This window comes from Solanum stenotomum, chromosome 12 (genome assembly GCF_019186545.1).
Source record: "Solanum stenotomum isolate F172 chromosome 12, ASM1918654v1, whole genome shotgun sequence".
In the NCBI taxonomy this organism is placed as follows: domain Eukaryota; kingdom Viridiplantae; phylum Streptophyta; class Magnoliopsida; order Solanales; family Solanaceae; genus Solanum; species Solanum stenotomum.
The window spans coordinates 44,385,004-44,406,193 of record NC_064293.1 but is presented as its reverse complement, the minus strand read 5'-3'; the positions used below and the strand labels follow the sequence as shown (position 1 = coordinate 44,406,193).

General features: G+C 31.9%; 1 protein-coding gene across 1 annotated transcript; it reads right to left on the bottom strand.

Moving 5' to 3' along the window:
* Positions 1-15,407: 15,407 nt before the first annotated feature.
* Positions 15,408-18,795, bottom strand: LOC125846364 (DUF21 domain-containing protein At2g14520-like). The gene is made up of 11 exons (XM_049525769.1): positions 18,614-18,795; positions 18,365-18,441; positions 18,204-18,287; positions 17,958-18,071; positions 17,738-17,824; positions 17,240-17,379; positions 17,048-17,135; positions 16,308-16,381; positions 16,006-16,133; positions 15,630-15,883; positions 15,408-15,554 (listed from the first exon to the last, which is right to left on the bottom strand). Exons 1-11 carry the CDS (start codon positions 18,792-18,794, stop codon positions 15,483-15,485), a joined length of 1,299 nt encoding a protein of 432 aa, XP_049381726.1. The 5' UTR covers position 18,795; the 3' UTR covers positions 15,408-15,482.
* Between the last annotated feature and the right edge of the window lie 2,395 nt (positions 18,796-21,190).

Sequence of the window (21,190 nt, the reverse complement as noted above, 5' to 3'; positions counted from 1 at the left end):
GGAATTGAGTTTCTAGTACATAATTACTTTTAGCAGTACAGCATTAATCTGTACTCTAATTTGATGCCTGGGCAGTGGGTTGGCTTATGTCCACTCCAGGTTGTACAAATTATACGTGGATAGTACTTATCCTAATATTAAAAAAAGCAAGGCAAATCGTGCGTATATTTTAGTAGCAAATCATAGAAAAATGTAGCTCATTTACAGCTCTGTTTCAACACCACGACTTGTAGTTTGTAGTTTACTTTTTTGTTTTTCGAACAATCACAGAAACACGCAGGATGGTTTTGTTACTACCAACTTTAAAATTCTTGTTTCGACTTTTACTATTTGTATAATTTGTCTTTCTCTATAAAAAAATAAGAATAAAAAAAACAATTACTTCATGTAGTTTTTAAATTGAATATGCATGTCTATAGACTATAGTCTTTGAGAATTAATATTTAACTTATATACACGATACAATTCGGCAAAAGTTAAACGGAAACATCACCGCTAAAAAAAAAGGAAAAAGAGTTACAGTTGGGGGAATTCAAATGTTAGGTTGTTGCCAATATATAACTAAAAGATATTTGTGGCGCCTCAATGTTTGGTACAATCACGTTTGTTTACGCGTTCTTATAATGAAGGAGTATTGGTCTACAAATTTTAGGCAACAAAAGCCAGAAAAATCGGAATATGTATTCTACCAACAATGTCTGTTAGGATTTTATAATAAATGTACTCTCTCTCTTTTCCTTTTTACTCGTTCAATTTTGACTTTTTACTTGTTATTTTTAACAAATTACGAAAAGATAATATTTTTTACCTATTATATCTTTAATTTATTTAAAGAATTAATAATTAATTAAAGAGTTAATAATTTTGAAAAAGATAGAACGTCTTTAATGAATAAGTTGATTTTGAAATTCTATTATTAATAAAGATAAAATGATAAATTTACTATGTCAATTTTATTTTTTTTAATAAGTGTGTGAAGTAAAAAATGAACAAATTATTAGGAACAGACGAGTACACTTCTTGTGGCGTATAAATTTAGAAACAGTTTGATTTGAACAGAAACTTTATGAAACTTCCTCTCTTTGTTTTTTTGTTATTTCCCCTGATTTTAGGTGTCTACTTAAAACAGCTACTTTATTTCTACTCCATCCGATTGCTTTTGCTTAATTCACAATGTATTTTGCACTCTTTAGAAATAATAAATGAAATGAAGTACTAAATATGTCATCTTGATACTCATATTAATTGACTTATAGTTTTTTTTTTTAATTGATTTATAATTTTTATGGGCTTAAGAAATAATTTGAAATGAATTAGTAAAAATTAAGGATAAAATAGAAAAAGAAAATTGTTTTATCTTAATATGCAACTGAACAAATGAAAATTAATTTCCACGCAATTTGTAAAATATGAAATGATAATATTTCAATTTTTATTTTCGTAGTCTATTTTAAAATTAAGAAAAAAGTTTTTTCGCTCGTAACAAGAAGTCTTTATAAGTACACAAATGGAATGACGTAATTAAGAAAATCATAAGTTAATCGTAGCTCAATCGTCACAAAAATGGTATGTAATATTTAAAATTACAAATTTTAATAATTCTTATTTTTTTCTTAAATTCTATAACGATTCAAGCTATAGCAACATACTTAATGTAATTCCAAAGTAGGAATTTTAGGAAGGTGATGTATGTGTAACCTTTCTCCTTGCTTGTGAAAGTAGACAGTTTGATACTTTGATACGGATAATCAAAGTAAAAAAAATAATAAGTCATATGTAATAAATTGAAGAATAAGATAGTTGGATAGAGTAATAACAATGTTGATAAAAAAAAATAACGCTCAACTATTTACTAACTCCAAAATTTCGATCTTCATTTTTTTTATATCGATTCAAACTGTATCACAAAAATTAAAAGAGAACATTTTATAACAGAAATTCCAAGAATCATTCATGCATGCCTCTAGTTTAAAAGTACCCCTTTTATTTTACGGTAAATTCTCTTTTTTAAATTTGATTTAAAATATCTTAGATTTTAAAAAATAAAATAAAATTTTGGAACAGTGTATTAAAAATTTGAACAGCTTAGAAGCTAATTGCTTAGATACACTCTAGTTTGCAATATTACGTATCTTACCACATTTTTGTGCCTCCAAATAGTCTAAATATATGTATCGCAGATACATGGAGTCAAATTTAGGTGTAATTTGTTCTAGATGTATTGTATCCAAGTGGTTCGCATGTATCAATGATACGTAACAAATTTCGCGTGCCTCTCTCCATCTCAATCGCCACGATCCCTCCAGATACATACAAATATATGTATCTATTTTGATTCGTCCTTATTTTTGTGTACTAGTAGCAAAAAAAATGTATCTAAGTGTAAGATACATAGAAACTCTTAATTAATGGTAAGATACGTAATATTTTAAAAATAAAAATAATATACTCTATATAATATTGAAATATGTCTAATTACATAGTTTTTCCATTTTCCGTTACTTGCCGCCTTGAATATCCAAGACGAGAGTACTGCTAAATGTAAGAAAAAGACGTACGCCCGCGCGGTATTGTTTATACCAAATCAATTTATTAAGACATATGTTATGTATTTGAATATTTATACTACTTAAATTAAATTATTTCGTTCGATACAAATATTGAGGTTAAGTGTGCGACTAAATATTTGCAGTATGAGATGAGCAGTATTTAATTCCTTTCCATCAACAGTAAAATACTTTTTTCTGAAACACAGATTTAAACATGAACGATTCAAAGAAACGGCATTATTTAGTGGATATCAAATTGTCACCAAACACTATAACTTGCCAATTACTATCTTTTTTCGAATGAGCATAATTAAAAACTTGGTTGAATGAAGTTCAAATTTCAGCTATTTGTGCTATAATTGACTGTCCTGGATTAAAGTGGTTGGCATCATTATTTACTTTGATCTAGCCTGTCTGTCAGCGAAATCATTCTGCTTCTTCTTTTCCTAATGATTTTATTTTTAAAAAACTACTTAAAAATCTTATAATACATGTAGCAAAATAGTGGTGATGATAGAAATTCAAATAAGATCGTTTTTAAAGAAATTTAATGTTAAAAGGGATTATATGTATGCATAGAAAGTTAATTTTATTCTATTAATATAATACTTTCTCTATCCCAATTTTTAATCTATCTCAAAGGGAGTATAATTTTTCAACGAATAAGATTTAGTCGAATCTTTACGTCTCTCTGTCTCTGCCCTGTTTCAAAGCGTGACTAAAAGTCTTTTTCAAAACGCATGATGCGGCTTATAATTTCTGATTTGATCCCACTTCTGTAACTAGAGAAGAATTAATGTCATCTACATTAAAAGGTTAAAGCATACTTTCTTTCTAATTTTTACAATCATTGACCACGACATTTTGAAATATTTTAAATATATGTAGATTAATGCAATTTCTATATGTAGTACTATATCCATCGATTATGAATTGACATTTTTGCTATTGTGAGACTTCCCGAACATTTTGACATACAAATTTATTTCTCACTTAATTTATTAAAGTATTTCAATTTTAAATTTTGATGTAATACTATTGTATAGGACTAATGTTTTAATAGACAACAACAATAATAATAATGTACCTAGGTGATTCCGACATTTTTTTACTCACTTTTAAAAAATAAGTCTGACATGTAACAAAATTTTATGATAAAAATATTGTATAATAAAGAAAACTATTCAAACAAAAATTGTAAAAATAACTCGAAGTAAAAACAACACAAATGAATAATAGTACAAGTAAGAATAAGTAGAAGAGGGACCATACAAGGTGTTCTAAGCTAGAAGGCTAGAACCATGTTCCTTAAAAGAGGATATGGAGAAATTGTTCAGCTACCTACTAATTTTATTTTTAATTTTTGACCTCTGTGTTTTTTTAAATCTAAAAATATGTCTATATTGAGCTGAAGATTTATCATGTTATGTCTAAACATCTCTTCATAATTTTTCTTTGGTCTATCTCTACCTCTTCTTAGACCAATCACTGTCAATCTATCGTCTCCTCTATATTCTTGAATGTATGCCTGACTAGCCAACAATATTATCCCCCAAACAACATAATCGGCCAAATAATCACTTTATAAAATTTATCATTAAGTCTCCTCTGTAACACATTTTTATCACATAGAACCATTCGATGTAAAATTTCATTTCATTTACCCACTCTAATGTAATGTGTGATACCATCGTCAATCTCCCCATTTTCTTGGATTATTAACTTAACATACTTAAAGTTTCCTCTCCTCAATTTCTAAATATTGAAACAGTGAACTGTGATGAAATATTTATATGCTTTGTTTAGCAAGGTCGAAGTGAGAAGGTACTAGAAGAATTGGTGGTATTTCGGTTAAAGATTACACCAGGTAACCTTCTTATTATTTATCTAAGGAGGAAAATAGTTTCTAAAAGTTAACAGTTTTGATATTTATCATGTATGCCTTTGGAAAAAGATTTGCAAACCATATGGTTTTTTGAATGAATTTTCCTTGGCAAAAAGTGTTGCCTTTAAAATTCTTTAGTTTGCAGAATGAGAGATGCACATTTTTGTTTGATAAAATAGTATGTCAAAATGTTATAGCTAGAAGGCTATTATTTGAAAAGAAAAGCATATCTATGTGATAATCTATGAATATGTTCAATTCTGTTTGGAGACTGAAATTTTTTTTTTTATAATTTTGTACTCCTTGTGAAATTTGATTGTATGATTTTTTTAGACTAAAGTATTTTGTAGTTTTCTACTGTGGAAAAATTAGACTATGCAATTGATTTGAAGAATATGAAAACTTCACATAATAAGTCAGTGTTGTACTTTTGATTTTCAATAAACTTCACTGTTATATAGAAACAAATTGTACAATTTTTTTTTTGTCTTTATTGTTAGTATTTTAAATATTAAGTGGTATGTCTATTTGTGATTGAGGAAAAATACCAGTGACTTAGAGTTTGTGATTTTGTGCCTTTATGGAATGAACTTTGACATTGTGTAAAAATTGTCATATTTAAAATGTGGGAGGTTCTTTGCTTATGACAAAATAAAATAAGACTTAGTAGGCGTTTGGCCATGTGAAACCATATCACGATATGGTATCGTGAGATGGAATCAGCGTTTGGACATGCAATTTTACGCTGATTCCATCTCATGATTTCATATCATGAGAGGTGATACCATATTCTCCAAAAACCATGATATGGAATTACATGGTGATTCCATATCATGATTTGGGATCTTTTAATACAATAATTGATCCATGAGTTTATATTTTGTTAAAACAACCCCACATCTATATCTACTAACCATTTGTTTCATATGTAAATAAAATTTATAATCACATCATTATTTTTTAAAATTTATTATTCTCACCGACATAAAATTTATTATTCGCACCCACATATAGTCACTTTGACTCACACCTCACGATTGTGAAACTTTTCAACATTCACCTGAAACAATTAACCGGCATGTTAAAATAGTTGCCGAGGCAATTAGCAAGATGGCACCAACATTTATACAACCAAAAATTATGATTGGTGTACATTCCAAAATTCGACATAATACTCGATTTTGGCCTTGGTTTAAGGTAAAATTTCAATCACATTAATAAATTTATTTTATGGCCTTAATAAGTGCACATTTACATTTTATGTGCAAGTTATTAGTATTTAGTTACATATTTCCTATCAACTTTGTTTAAAGTGATAATATTTATTTTATGACTTTGCATTGTCTTGGAAGCACTATTTTTATTACTCTTACAAACATTATTTTTATGAAGTGCATTCTATAATGCTTCCAATTTATTTTATGTTCACTAAACTAATATTGATGTATTTTTTTATTTGGTAGGATTGTGTTGGTGCGATTGATGGAACATATATAGAAGGGGAGGTTCCTAAAGCGGTGCAACAAGCATATCGTAATCGCAAAGGAGGTTCCTAAAGCGGTGCAACACTACAATTTATGTTTAATTTTTTTTATTAAATTAAAGTTAGATGAAACAATTACTTAAGTGGAGAACAAATAAATTTGTAATAATTTGTTATGTGATTTTATAATTTTTTGTGTATTTGATAAGATTGAATAAACATTGGGGCTATTTTAATAGTTTTACAACTTATGGGATTTTCATGTTTATGAGAAAATATACAATACAAAAATTACATATCGCATGTCCAAACAAACCTTCAATTTCATCTCATGATTCCATATCATGATACCATATCGCATGGCCAAACGGGCCCTTAGTGTCTAATTTAAATTTGGAGCACAAGATACGAAATTTGATGATACTTTTGTATTATGTTAGACCCACAAAATTTTTGGAGTATATTTGATATTGTGGTCGTTGAGTTTCTCGTTTACTAGTATATAGTATGACTAGTATGAAACTACCAAATTATATGTATACTTGTTCAAAATGATTGAGTTCTTTTATGAACAAAGTGTCACTTAAAATGTTGTGATTTTTCATGAAAAGATATGTCTATTAAATATAACTATTTGTATAGACATGAATATTGGTGAATAGTCATTTGTCATATTTTGTAAAAAAAGCATTTGGACTATATTGTCTTTATTGGACCCGATGAAACTTTGTTCATGGGTAGTTCTATAACAATCAAATTGAAAGTTATGAAAAGGTCCTTCCGAAAAGGACATTTGACAAGGTGGTGACTTTAAACAGTGTTTGTATCACACAAAAATTGTAAGAAAGATGAACAAAATAATTGTGAGAAAAAGCTACCTGGCAGAGAGCTTTTCAAACTCAATATTTTTATTTGTTCTTACTTTCTTGAGTCAAACTGTTTGTGACATGAACATGACATGTCAATTATAAAACCTTGTATGGAAAACTGATCAACTTAGAAGTTTTGTCTAACTTTGAGTGCAATAAATAAAAATGTCAAGTTTGTGTGAAATCTAAGTATGCTAAGCATTCTTATAAATCTGTTGAAAGGAATTTTAATTCCTTAGAGTTGATTTTCACTTACATTTGTGATATGAAGTCAACACCATCTCGTGGTTGGAAAAAGTTATCTCATAACTTTTATTGACAATTGAATTTGAAATGGTTATGTATATTTGCTAATGGTAAGGATGAAGCAATAGAAACGTCTAGGCAATATAAAATTGAAGTTTAAATCAGTTGGAAAAAAGATATAAAGTGATAGGGATGGAGAATATAAATCTCCTTTTGCAGAAATATGTTTGGAAAGTGGATTTATCCATCAAACTACTGCCCTATTCACCTCAATCTAATGGAATTGCAGAATGGAAAAAAAAAATCAAACTTTGGAGAAAATGATGGCTACATTACTTATAAGTTCAGGTTTACCACAAAACTTGTGTTTAGAAGCTATCCTTACAGCAAAAGGGAACAACAAAAAAAAAGTTATCTTTCCAGAAAGAAAGCAATAAAAAGTTTTGTTTGTTCAGGACACAATCTATTCCATATGAGAAATGGAAAGGAAGGAAATCCAACTTGAAATATTTCAAAGTGTGGGGGTGTCTAGCCAAAGTCCAAGTTCCTATTCCTAAAATGATTAAAATAGGACCTATGACTGTGGACTGTAAAATTAGACTCGAGTAGTCTAGTGAAGGGTCTAAAAGACCTTGGAAAGAAAAAAAAAAAAGAATGTACTTAATAAAGAGATTGAGAGGCATACTAAATGTCAAAGGACATCTACTTCCTTCGAATATGATTTTGTAACATTTGTTGTGTCTTCTGTAGACTCATCCTTTTGGAAAGATGGTGTCAATAGTGAGATTGATTCAATCTTGAGCAACCATATTGCAAGTTAATCGACTTTCTTCCAGAAAATAAACCTTTGGGTTCAAAGTGAATAATCAGAAGGAAAATGAAAGTCGATGGAACTATTGACAAATACAAAACAAGACTTTTTGTCAAAGGCTGTAGACAAAAATAAGATTTTGATTTTGTCAATACATACTCGCCAGTAACTAGAATTACATTCATTCGGATGTTAATTGCATTAGCTGCGGTATATGACCTCCAAATTCATCAAATGAATGTGAAAACAATTTTCATAAATAGGGAATTGGAGGAAGAAATTTACATGGAACAGCCCGAGGGTTTTGTGGTTCCTGGTAAAGAAAAGAAAGTGTGCGAACTTGTTAAGACACTTTATGGACTAAAACAAGCACCCAAACTGTGACAAAAGAAATTTGACCAAACTATGTTGGTAAATGGATTTAAGAATGATGGAAGTGATAAGTGTTTTTACATTAAAATCACAAGGTCATTGTTTGTTTGTATATTGGTGATATGTTGATCATCAGTAGAGACACTAATGACATAAATGTTACTAAGCATATGCTAGAAAGCAATTTTCATATGAAAGATCGTGGAGTTGTTGATGTGATCTTAGGTATAAGAATTCTTAGAACTACAAGATGTTTAGCATTGTCACGGTCTCATTACATTGAAAAGGTACTTGACTAGTTCAAATATTTGGATTTTAATATTGTCAAGACTCCAATAATGTGAGCTTTACACTTCAAAAGAATGAAGGTGAAAGTGACTCACAATTGGATTATGCTAGAGTATTGAAAAGTATGATATATATTAGAAAGTGTATGTGATCAGATGTAGCATGCGTTATTAATAAACTGAGTCACTTCATGAATTATCCCAATCAAACTTATTGGATGACAATGAAGAGAGTTTTGGGGTATTTAAAACATTCTCAAAACTATGTCTTGCATTATACAAATATCATGCAATATTGAAAGGATATAGTGATGCAAATTGGATCACCGAGATCAAATGAAGTAAAATCCACGAGTGGATATGTATTTACTCTTGGTGGAGGAGCAGTCTCTTGGAAATTTTCCAAAAAGACATGTATCGTAGCTCTACAATGAATTCTGAGCTAGGTGCTCTAGATAAGGCCAGTGACCAAGTTGAAAAACTCCGAAATTTCTTGATAGATATTCTTTTTGGCCCAAACTTTTGGCATCAGTATGCATACACTTTGATAGTCAAGATGCAAAAGGTAGGGCATGAAGTATGATGCATAACAGAAAGTCTCGTTATATAAGACATATACATGATACCGTTAGAAAACTACTCTCTAGTGGAATTATCATAATTGACTATGTAAAGTCAAATGATAAAGTGTCGGATCCACTTACAAAAAGGCCTAACTAGAGAGAAAGTTGAAAGATCATCTAAGGGAATGAGTTTACGGCTTAGGACAAGTCATCATGGCGGTAACTCTATCTAGCAGACTGGAGATCCCAAGAGCTAGATTCAAGGAGAAAAACAAAATTGTGACTGACGGTTCGGCATTATCAACTAACTCAATTATTCCCATGATGAAGACAATGCTCAGGAACAATGATACAACATTAAGACTTGTTAATGAGTTAATAAAGCTTAAAGTTTTTAATAATTTGCTAAGTTTGACAGATTTGATCAAATAGTGTATCTACCCGATAACACGTTTAGAAATCACCTATGTGAGTGTGAAGTGTGAGCCTCTTCAAAGAGGATGATTGTCAAAAGTACATCTATCTATAATCTCATGAAATCAGGAGGTGTTCATGGCTGAAACGAACACAATCGTAAGAACCATAAATGGTACAGGGTTAATTGTGTGACATATGGTTGTCTAGGTATACACCAAAGCTCGACGGTTCAAAGATATCGCATCTACAGATTGACCGAGTATATCTGACATATGTTCACTACGGAAAGTCCAAGGGAAAACCTACTTATCCAAATGCAGTTAATTCTTGCCTGTAAAGTACACATACTTGTACGTTTCTTTGTCTTGGAGTCATCCTCCATTCATGCGGGGGATTGTTGGGTTTTAAAAGGTGTGAATGGAAAATGAAGATGTCACGACCCGAGAGTACCCCCTAGTCGTAACATGGCGTATTCGACCCTGAAGGGGTCTTATACGAGCCACATAGTCATTCATTGCATTCAATAATGAAAATAGTGCGGAATAAAAAAAAACTTATTTACATCCACACATTTAAACTTCATTAAAACAATTTTAAAAACACACAGCGAAAGTCTAAACCTCACATGGCCATCTTAGACACAGTCACAAAACATAAGTAGGGACACGACCCTTTACAATCAAAAGAAGTCTATTAAGTCTATTACATGAACAAAAGAACTTAAAAGTCTTATCCTCGAATCCATGAGGACATACCAAGTCTTGGAGGAAAGCAATCTAACACTTCAACTAGCTAGGAGGGATCACTTGCCGGAACCTACACTTATAGTAAAAATATGAAGAATATGGGTTAGTACACAAAATGTACTAAGTATGATAACCGTGTAAAACATGCTTTAAAAGGGACATTTTGGTTAGAAACCATGCATTATGCCACTTTTTGAAGTACCATGAATAGTTGCATAAAAGACATACAATACAAGCATAAACATCATGTAAGTCATACTATTACCTTTAAACAATTTCAACATGAAAACCTTTACCTTGGACCTTCACCTCAAGAAACCCTTATGCTATACCTCGTGCAATGTATGGATGGCGTCCCATACCACCATCCATACTAAGGCACCACATTAAGGTCACTTAAGGTAACTTATCATTCCTTTCTTTCACCTTTGCACCATATTCATACATAAGAGGTATATCATTAATTAAGACATGACAAGGGAAAATAACTCGTAATATAACCCAAGTATAGCATGCATCTCATATTAAGCATTTGAGAGCCAACATTCTTTAATAACCTCATTTAGGCCACAATTGTATCACATACATTAGGATTTAGAGAAACTCACTATGACCCTCTCCAAGCCTACTCGTGCAATGTATAGGTAGCATCCCATACTACTACCTACACTTTGTAGAACCTATCAAGAAACCATAATGAAATCTCGCATGATGGGAAGTAAGCGTTTAACCGACATAGACCATGAGAGCTTGTCATGGAATCCGGTGTCATAAGTCCCCACACCGTAAAGAGGTGGTCTACTTGCCTAAGGAAGACCGGTATATAGCTTAATGGATCCACTAGCTACCTATGCGGGCACATAGTTTATGGGATAAGGTAGACGATCATTGAAACTCATGCCTAACTATTGGGGGAGTTTCCATCTAACCAAATCCACTCGGTGCTTAGCCAACATTCCCATAGAATAGTTCGTTACATTGACATTATCACATATGAGAGGTGCCATTGGCCTACCAACTCCAAATTACATTTATTAACACGTGAAAGGGTGCTTTAAGCCTACCGTTTCAAGGTTCATTTAGGAAAGCTCATTAACTCCTCTTGAAAGGGTGCCATGGGCCTACCGGTTCAAGTCTCATCATTAACCTTCATGGAAAGGTGCCATAGGCCTACCGATTCCAAGGTTCATTATAAGCTCGTGTGGAAGGGTGCCACTAGCCTACCGATCCGAGGATTCAACAATCAACAATATAATCATTTATACAAGAAAATGATGCATAAGCCCTACCAATTCAAGGTATACTTTATATTGAAGAATCCTTCATATTCTATCATCAACATTCATGAGTGTCAAATTGAGAAATAATCTTTCAATAGCAACACCTTTACGTTCATAACATGATCACATTATCTTCATTGAATTCTCATTCATATAATGTCATGATAACACTCCAATTTCTCATACTATGCCTTTAAGGCCATGGTCACAATACATTTCATAATTAAACACCTCCACCATAAGTGGATCAAACCAAGCAAGAACAATTTTTATCCATAATATGAGATTAAGCTAACTTACCATCCTCCAAAGCCATAATCAACAACACTCAAGTCCCAACCATTTTTCTTACCACAAGAGAATTCATCCATAACTTGCCCATAAGGCCACAATCCTCAATTCATCCATATACCAACAATACACCATAAAATAAGCATGGGTAATGACATACTCCAACAATCTAAAGACATTTAAACAAGTTTGATTCATATACATTCATTATCAAGCAACCCACTTCATAAAGGCATAAACTAGGAATAGAGAGAAATCATGGGTTCTTGAAGAAGTTTCATATAAAATCATCTTAAAATCATAAATACAACTTCAATTCACCAATATAATGACTTTGAAAACATTTTACCCATGAACCCATACCTAGAATAGAAAATAGAAATTTTGTTCTTTGAAGACTTTTGAAACCCTTTTTAATGGACTCCTTGAAGGAAAGATAATCAAGGATCAAGGGTCACCATACCTTTGCTATGATTCCCCAAGAAAATTGATGAAGAAAGCCTTGAATCCAAGCCCTAGCTCCAAGTTCTTCTTCTTCTTAATGGAGGATTGTAGAGAGGGAAATGTTTTAGGGATGGGAATTGAATTAATGGTATCTAGGAAATAATATATGCCCTTTGGAAAAAAATTCGTCCAACACTTAGAAAAAAAATGGGGCGGGTGAACAGTAAAATTAGCTACTGGAAATTGCCTTTTTCTGCCGGACAGATTTTACGAAAATGGGCATAACTTCTTCGTCCGAACTCCGAATGAGATGAAACGAAGTGCGTTAGGTAGCTAACTCAAAGGGCTTTCCATGGATATATTATTGGCCACCCAAATAATTTGTGTGCTAGGAGATATGACCCTCCAAAGTAGACCCTCGAAAAAGGCTTCACTTTGAAATTTCGGATTTTGATACGGTTGCTCTAAAATTTGGGTTAGACCCATTTCCCACTCAATTTGACCCCCTAAACAAGAATATGAAGTCGGATTTTCGAAAAACGAAACGGATCTTTTTATATAGAGCTAAACAAGTTTCCGGTAACTTCCGAAGCACATTTTTAAGAACTTTTTGGGTCAAATTCAAATATAATCATTTCATTAAGTTCTCGACTCCAAACTCACATGTGAGGCTCTAGTTTCACTCTATCATTTTCCGGGTTGTTACAGAAGAGTTGCGACTTTTATGAACAGTTGTGACTTTTATGAAAGGTTGTGACCTTTCTGAAAGATTGTGACTTTTCCAAAGGTTTGTGACCTTTCCAGTAAGGCACAATAAGTACTTTTTCACACTACCCTTTGTTTTCTATAAATTGAGGGATTTCCTCTCATTTTAGTTGAACTAATTTTTCTGAACTTTTTCTACTACTACTAAATCTAGTATTCAAAGTGTACTTTACTGCCGTTGAGTGGTTCGCTGACATCGTGGTTTTAGGTACCGATACACCGGTGAGTAAGATCGTTCTATCCTGAGAGGATATATTCTGTTAACCTCGGGTACTTGAGGGGAATAATTTCCTTAAGGGGACACTGTGCATTCAGTGGGCTCAATTTTCTTTCTTTGAGAAAAATATTTTTATATTATTTCTAATCTGTTTCTGATTCTATTTTCTCTACTAGTTTTAATTTTCTAGTTTGAAAATATACTCTTTAAACTTTGTTGTTTCTTACCAATTTCTTCAAAGTTTTATTCTAAGTATCTTAGGAATACAAGATGGACAACAATTTTTAAATACATAAATTTCACTCTTAAAAATTAAAAAGTTACGGTCTACCGTAATTTACATAGTAAATAAATGAAGAGGGTATATTACTAACTCCATTTGTGATGACTAATACCAAGTTTAACTACGTATTTATTTTTCCGTCATGAAAAAGTAATAATACAAAAAAAACATTATTCTCAGTTTATCACAGAAGAAAAGAAATTAGATTTATAATTAGGAGAAAGACAAATGCAAAGTGATTTAAATTTGAAGTTAATAATGGTGTTATTATGATATGCCTTTTCGTCTTATGGAAGAATAAAAACATTCAAGCAGATTGGATGGGCCCCAGAAGACAAATATTCAACTCCCCCACCGAAAGTAACATCAGATCTAAATAAAAAGAGAGTAAAATATTGTGGAAAAAAAGAAAAAAGAAAAAAGAAAAAGAAGTAGAGTGGTCAAAGTGAAGATTGACCCATCTCATTAATGGGCCAACGGAGAATGACATGCGTCATAATGGTATCAATGGGCCCTCTCTTTTCTCCTCCCACATTCTGGAACGCTTCCACCTAGGCAAACGGTGTTTCCACAATATTTAAAATTCCAAATATAATTTTGTTAAAACGACCATTAAAATTTTTAATTTGAAAATGTATATCTAGCTAGACATCTCGATTTGTTTTCATTATATTAAAATGATCATCTAAATATCCTTTTTTGTGTTATGTAAATGTCCATGAAATACAATAAAAATGAGTTGAAATATCTAAATGTACATTTTTATAAGAATATTTAATTGCCAAGTAAAATCAAGTTAAAATGTCTATGTATTATACCTCTATTAAATAAATTATTAAATTGATCTTTTCAAGATTAGTAACATTACATAAAACATATCATTTAGGCACGTTCTAAATTGAAATAGTAGTATTTCATGTATTTGATGGGATATTAATTCCTCCACTATATCATGTTCCGAATTTTAACACCATTTCATTTTCATATATGACATAACTTAAACAGCTTTTAAGAATTTGAATTACAAATTTTAAATTTTAACATGACTATCAAACTAACTTTGAGACCTTTTAAAATTATTCTTCCAATATAACTAATGGCGGAATACCTTCGACATGTATCGTCACAACAGCACAACTATCTTGACTAATAGAACCCATTATTTTCTTGCTTATCCTAGTTTTCTATTCATCTAAGTTCATTTGATCTATTATTCTGATGTACTTTGCTTTGAAATCTGAATCAATTAGGTAGGCTACATGTTATACTCTCATTGATTTATCCAAAGCCGTACCTCTCTAATTAATAAGTATTATACCTAAGAACTCAAATAATTAACAACCACTCATTAACATTTAAGATTAGATACCTAAAGTAATTAATCGTGCCTACCAATCTCTTCAAGTCTTTTTTTTCTTAAAAACAAAAAAGTTGTAGTTTTTTTAATAAATATAATGGACTCACACGTTTGCCAGATGGACCAGTCCCATGAGATAGCCCGTGGGCTAGTGGACAGGCCTAGAGCTTCAAATGTACATACGAGATACTCCAACCCACTTGAAGTTTTTAGCCTGGATTTATTTGAAACAATCTCTGTAACCGATGGTGTTATGTTTGCACCTACTTTTGAGATTATACTATATGTCGTTGTTATTGAAATGATTAATCAGAATATGCCTACTTATTTCTTTAAGCCTGTTACCTGTAGTACCCCTCCAAACACGTGGAAAGTCAGAGATGCAGAGGCGTAATAACTGATATAATTTTGCTATAAGTCAAAATTAAGAGGGGGTCAGGGATCGACATGTTACATAGATGAGGAATAAATAGCTTGTGCAAATCGATTCATTTATAATCACAAGGAAATTGACTAATATGATTTCAAGTGTATTTGCTTCTTCCGTCAGGTTGTTCAAATAACATCAATAATGTTGAATTTGGTGCTTCATGAGTACATTACCCGGTGTGACTTGTCTATGCTGATGCGCGGCCGAGTCTAGACATGGAATTGGCATCAACATGATCTGTCTCATCATAGATCTCCTCCTACACCAAGAAATTAGTACCAATTTTAGGTGATAGATATAAAAATAAACTTACAGGAGGGAACATTTTCTTTACTTTTAGAAGCTCCTCAATGACATCTTCCATGGTAATGATTCCTATTACTTCTTCGGAAGAAAGAGTTGAAAGTGATTTTTCCTTAATTGGCAGGATCTCAGGGTGAACTTCCTCTGACCACCTTCTGCTTTTTGACAACTCCCTTCGCGAAATACTTGCACTGAATCTCTTTGACTTCCTCAATGATCGTCTGGCCCTCGAGCTTTTCCTTTGATAAAACATTTCCCCAGGAATGTTCAATCTCACTTCTCTTACTGATATAGCATTTCACATGTAGAAATTACCGCGGAAAAGTAAGACAGAAGGCAGAGGTATAGATATGCAAGATTACAGTAAAATGACTAGAAAATATATAGAACTGTAAGTTCTTCCTCACCACCAGTGGACAGATTGGCGCTTCCTTTCTCGATTGTGCCATTTGGCTTTTTCACAACAGCAGCCATGTGGCTGAGACCTTTCTGGAATTCATTTAGTATGTCATACAATGGCATTGTCGCTGAAACTCTAGCATGTTGTGCAAACGATGTCAGGGGACTTTAACTAAGCTAAGAAAATATTACAGCAGTTTGTTAGGTGTTAGAACTGAGAGTCAAATAAGAAATTGGAATTTGTGATACTGACTATTATGCAGATAACATCCAAGAGACAATTTGGATATTTTGTTTCCAGCTAAACTACCTTGGGATACGCCGTATTGTTACATTCTTCACGGGCACATTATCATTTGGATTAATCGTCACCAAATTCTTCACCTGTTAATCAGAACAATAAATTCTTATGATGTTATCACCATAATTAGTAATTAAGCATACATTAACAGAGTCAGGCATCTATATGAGACAGCTATTTTAACTCAAAGAAGAACTCGATTCTGAATCATGATCCAGTTTGAATCAATAAAGATTCAGGCGGTTTGTAAAACCACTTTCTCACATCCTAGGTGAAGCTAAGTAGTTTGTAATTATACTTCATGCTTTGACAAGAAATTTCTGCTTATCGGTTCTCTTTGCACTAATTACTGAGTCTTTTAGTCTCTTGGAAAATCTGAGAAATTTTTATTCCTTTAAACCCTTCGTTTCCTTTTCCTCTTTCTGTGGGTACTGTATCTCTTCATACTTCTTTGCTATTTATTGCTCCATGGTCCATGGATAGACATCATATTATTTTATTGGAGCAGGCACCTGTAATGGATAAGATGAAAGATTTTGCTCTTGGGACACCAGCACTTCCCAGCTTAATTCTAGGAAGAAGGTCAGCATAATTTCCAGGGATATGTTTAAGTTCATCTATTTTGAAACTTAGCATGAACAACATATCTCACATATACCGCTTGGATCTTATCAAATTATATCGGAAAGGTAACTATATCTCAGCGACACATTCTCATGTGCATTACTGAGACAGCAGAAAATAATTACCAGGACAAGTCCAATTATGTTTGCTCGATGTTCATTGTACACTGGAACCCTGCTATGTCCCTTCTCCAAGATCAAATTTATCAGAACCCTGCTCAAAGACATCATTTATTAGGTATGCATAATAAATTATAGTAGACATTATCGATTTCTATCTATTTTGGTAGTGGTCATGTTAACTCTAGTGAAATGTACCTGTCAAGATTGGCATTGACATCAATAGCAAAAGTTTCAGATATAGGAGTCATGGCATCCCTTGCAGTCTTCTCAGTGAGCTCAAGTGCTCCTGCAATTATATTTGTCTCGTGAAGGGATAATTCTCCTCCTTTTCCGGCCTGATTAGCAACAACAACGAGAAGTTAATAACATATGACATCTCCACAGTGTCTAAGAAGCCTCTAAGGAGTTTGAGACTATACAACAGTCAAGTGGTCAGGATTGGCAAGTAGATGTACAATTTGCATCAAACTAGGATTAAGTCAAGGAGGAGGAAATGTAGATTCTGAATAGTGGTCGGTCCAGCCATGTTTAGCAGAACCCAGTGTTATGTGTTCGAACCCTATATATGTGCAAAACATAAATAAGTCTTTCTGGATTTGCCTTTAATTCTGAAAGCACCAAACATTTTTCATCCTTAAAAACTAAAAGAGGGACAGAACAAGAGTCTTTCAGCAGAGAGTGATAGGTAAATACCTTATTACCGTGCATGTCAACTAATGTCATCAGTTCAGCTCTTCGAAATAGAGCCTTATGCCTTTTTCCCAACAGGTAGTCTAAGATCTGGTGATTAAGAACATAAGAAGGCAAAATTACACATACTATTCTTTTCTTGATGGAGTAAGTAAATTCATCAATTTATTTTTTCTGTTGTTGTTGGAAAAAACACAATAAGCTGCGTTTCCTGTATTCGCACCTTGCTTATTGGATAGGCTATTGGAAACCAAAACCAAATAAGAACTCGAACAAGTGGAGCAACAGTTGCACCAATGGCTAACCCGTACCTTGTACAGAGAGATTGTGGTATAATCTACATACCAAAATGTTACTTAATTGGAACATTATACTCAATAGAAAATGAAAGCAAAAGCAGAAAAAATATATTAAAAAATCCCTTTTTGCACATGCTAAGGCGTTTAATTTGTAAAATTCGAGAACTAACCTCACCAAAGAGGAGTATCAATGTTACTGAAAGAAGAATTGCTCCCCAATCTGGCACTAATTCGTCCAGAAAAACAGGAAGTGCCTGAGAAATCAAAGTATTCCTTTCAATTGCAATTGAATAATAATTGTTACGGCTTCTTTTATAGCAGCAGCGGTTACCTCCATAGCAGCAGCGTTGCTAATCAGAAGCGTACATAGCAATAGATGTTGTTGCTTCACAATGGGCAAGATCTTTGCTGAAGTTACCAGAAAAGTAGCAGTTAAACATGTTGGTACACGATTAAAAAATCAACTCTTCAATCTTGTCAAAAGACCAAGAAAAATGTCTTAAAATTTTCACTTGTTAACTCTATAATTGGAAATATTGGAGCAAGAAGAAATCAATGAATATATGTGGAGAGTACATACAAGCATGGAGACGGTCTTTGGGCGTTCCAGATTTTGCAAGAACTTCAAGATCAATGACGCTCATAGACATGAGGCCTAACGTGAGGCCAGACATGAGACCAGCACACAAGACTAGAAACACAACTGCTGCAATATAGATGAAGAACTCTGTATTGCAACATTTCAAGTACGTGTGTCCCATTTTAGTTTCTTCCTTCCTAATTTTCACCTTTATTGTGTCCTCTTAATTAATGAAATGTAATTCTCTTTGTGACTATGCTTGAAAGATTAATAAACAAGCTAGTTTTGGGCGAGAAATCCCATGAGCAATTAGTGGAATATCTTTTTGCCTGCATGCAGAGAATAATAATATATCCGGATACAAAACAAGGCTAAATTTTTGAACTAGTATTTATATTTATTTCAAATCTTTTGTCATAAAAAATGGAGGCAAAACTTTAATTTGGAATAGGCGAAAGGTCAGCCGCGCTTTGGCTTAGCAATCCGATGCTTAAGTCTCTTGGTTTACTCGATAAGTACATGAATCAAAATTGTTGCCTTATTAATTTTAGCAGTACATAATTGTTTTCTAAAGCCATCATTAATTCCCTTCCGGTTCCAAGTTGTCTATCAAAGTCCACTTCAGTAAAGATTGATTATTTAGAATGTGATTTCTATAACTAATTTGTTTCTATACCTAAAGGAAATGAAAAGCAATAACTAAACATAAACAGAGAAAAACTAGACTATTTGAAATGGGTGAAAATCATTTACATTTCCAACTTTACTTTAAAAATCAAATTTTTCCTCAATTTTGAGAAATAATCATTCTTTGCCTTTTTTTCCTAACTGACTTTTTAAAATGTCTATTCTACCCTTACATTATTAATCCTTTTTTTTCTATGCTTCTTTTAAACTATATGACAATTTTTTATTAAGAAAAATATTAATTTCGTCTAAAAAAGAAAAGGAAAAAAAATTGATTGAGTATATAATTTAATGTCGTTCTATAACGAAACAAATGAACAAAATAAAAATAATGTTATTAATTTTAACGAAATCTATAATGTAATAACATTATTATCATATTTTGATCAAAGTAATAAAAATATATTTCATACCAATTTCTTTAAAAAAAATTACCTATTTATATTGTAGATAAATTTTAAATTATAATTTAAAAAATATTTCGTTAATTACAATCAAAATTTGTTTATCTACCTAGATAATAGAAAATAAGAGATAGGCATAGCTACAAAACTAACCAACTATGAGAAGATCCCCAAACTTTTTATCAAGGACCTGATCTGGAACCTCGAGTTAGTGAACCCTCCTTGCATGTAAACTCTAAAACTTTACATATCTTTTATTTGTTTCATAAGGAGGTAGTAGCAACTAGCAACCACGAACCTCGTTACTAGGAATAGTTGGCAATATAAACTTTCGGAAAATAATTCAACAAATTAACGGTACCAAAATATAACTAATATTCTATTCTTTATTCGTAATTCATTCAAAATTTCATTATTTATAAAACTAGTAAGTATATTTGATAGTTTTGATTTTTGGAATATTAATATTTCACAGTGTCCCTTCCATTCAAAATCTCATTATTTATAAAACTGGTAAGTATATTTGAGTCCGGAATCTAAAGGCAAAAAAATTGTCAAAAATTTCAAAGGGGTACATCAAATTATTTTTTTAACCAAAAGGATAAAAGCGCTCCCCACAAAGCGATTTTCTTCTGATGTCGTTACTCTGTTAGAATCAAAATCGCTAACCTACTAGTGATTTTGTCCAAAAAAAATTTCCTTTGTTTTAAGAACATCGCTCCCCGAGAAGCATTTTTTGCGATTTTTTTTTAAAATAAAATAAAATCGCTACTATGACAGCGTTGTTATAAAAAAAAAATTTTAAATATCAAAATTAGCAGCATTTTTCTTTCAGAATTATAAAAAAAAAATTGAAAATCACTCCACATGTAGCGATTTTAGTAACAAAAAAAAACTTTTAAAAATTGCTGCCTTGACTGCGATTTCGGTAAAAAAAAATTCTTTGTCAGCGATTTTCTCAAAAAAAAAATTCAAACAATTGTAGTGTTATTAAAAAAAAAAAAACCAAAATCGCTACAAGTGGAGCGATTTCCAATTTTATTTTTTTTAATTTCTAAAAGAAAATCACTGCTAATTTTACTATTAAAAATAATTTGTGAAAAACGCTTCTCGGGCAGCGATTTTCTTTAAAAAAAAGGAATTTTTTTTTGGACAAAATCGCTGGTAGGTCAGCAATTTTGATTATAACGGAGTAGCAGCGTCAAAAGAAAATCGCTACGTAAGGAGCGTTTTTGCTCTTTTGGTAAAAAAATTGATGTACCCCTTTGAAATTTTTGTCAATTTTTTTTTGCCCTTTAGGATTCCGGACTCAAGTATATTTGATAGTTTTGATTTCGGAATATTAATATTTCACATCGCTCCTTCCAATGATATACTTCATTTGTCCCAATTTAAGTGATATCTTGTGATTATCGAGAATCAAGCTTCTTAATTTTGATCATAAATTTGAACATAGAATCTTTATTTATTTTTAAAATATAATTTA

Excerpts from the sequence above, each read along its gene's own strand:
- LOC125846364 (XM_049525769.1), bottom strand. The coding sequence starts at position 18,794 with ATGGGACACACGTACTTGAAATGTTGCAATACAGAGTTCTTCATCTAT. Across the intron at positions 18,442-18,613 it reads CAAAGACCGTCTCCATGCTT|CAAAGATCTTGCCCATTGTG; the intron begins GTATGTACTCTC and ends TGGTAACTTCAG. Across the intron at positions 18,072-18,203 it reads TGATACTCCTCTTTGGTGAG|ATTATACCACAATCTCTCTG; the intron begins GTTAGTTCTCGA and ends TTTGGTATGTAG.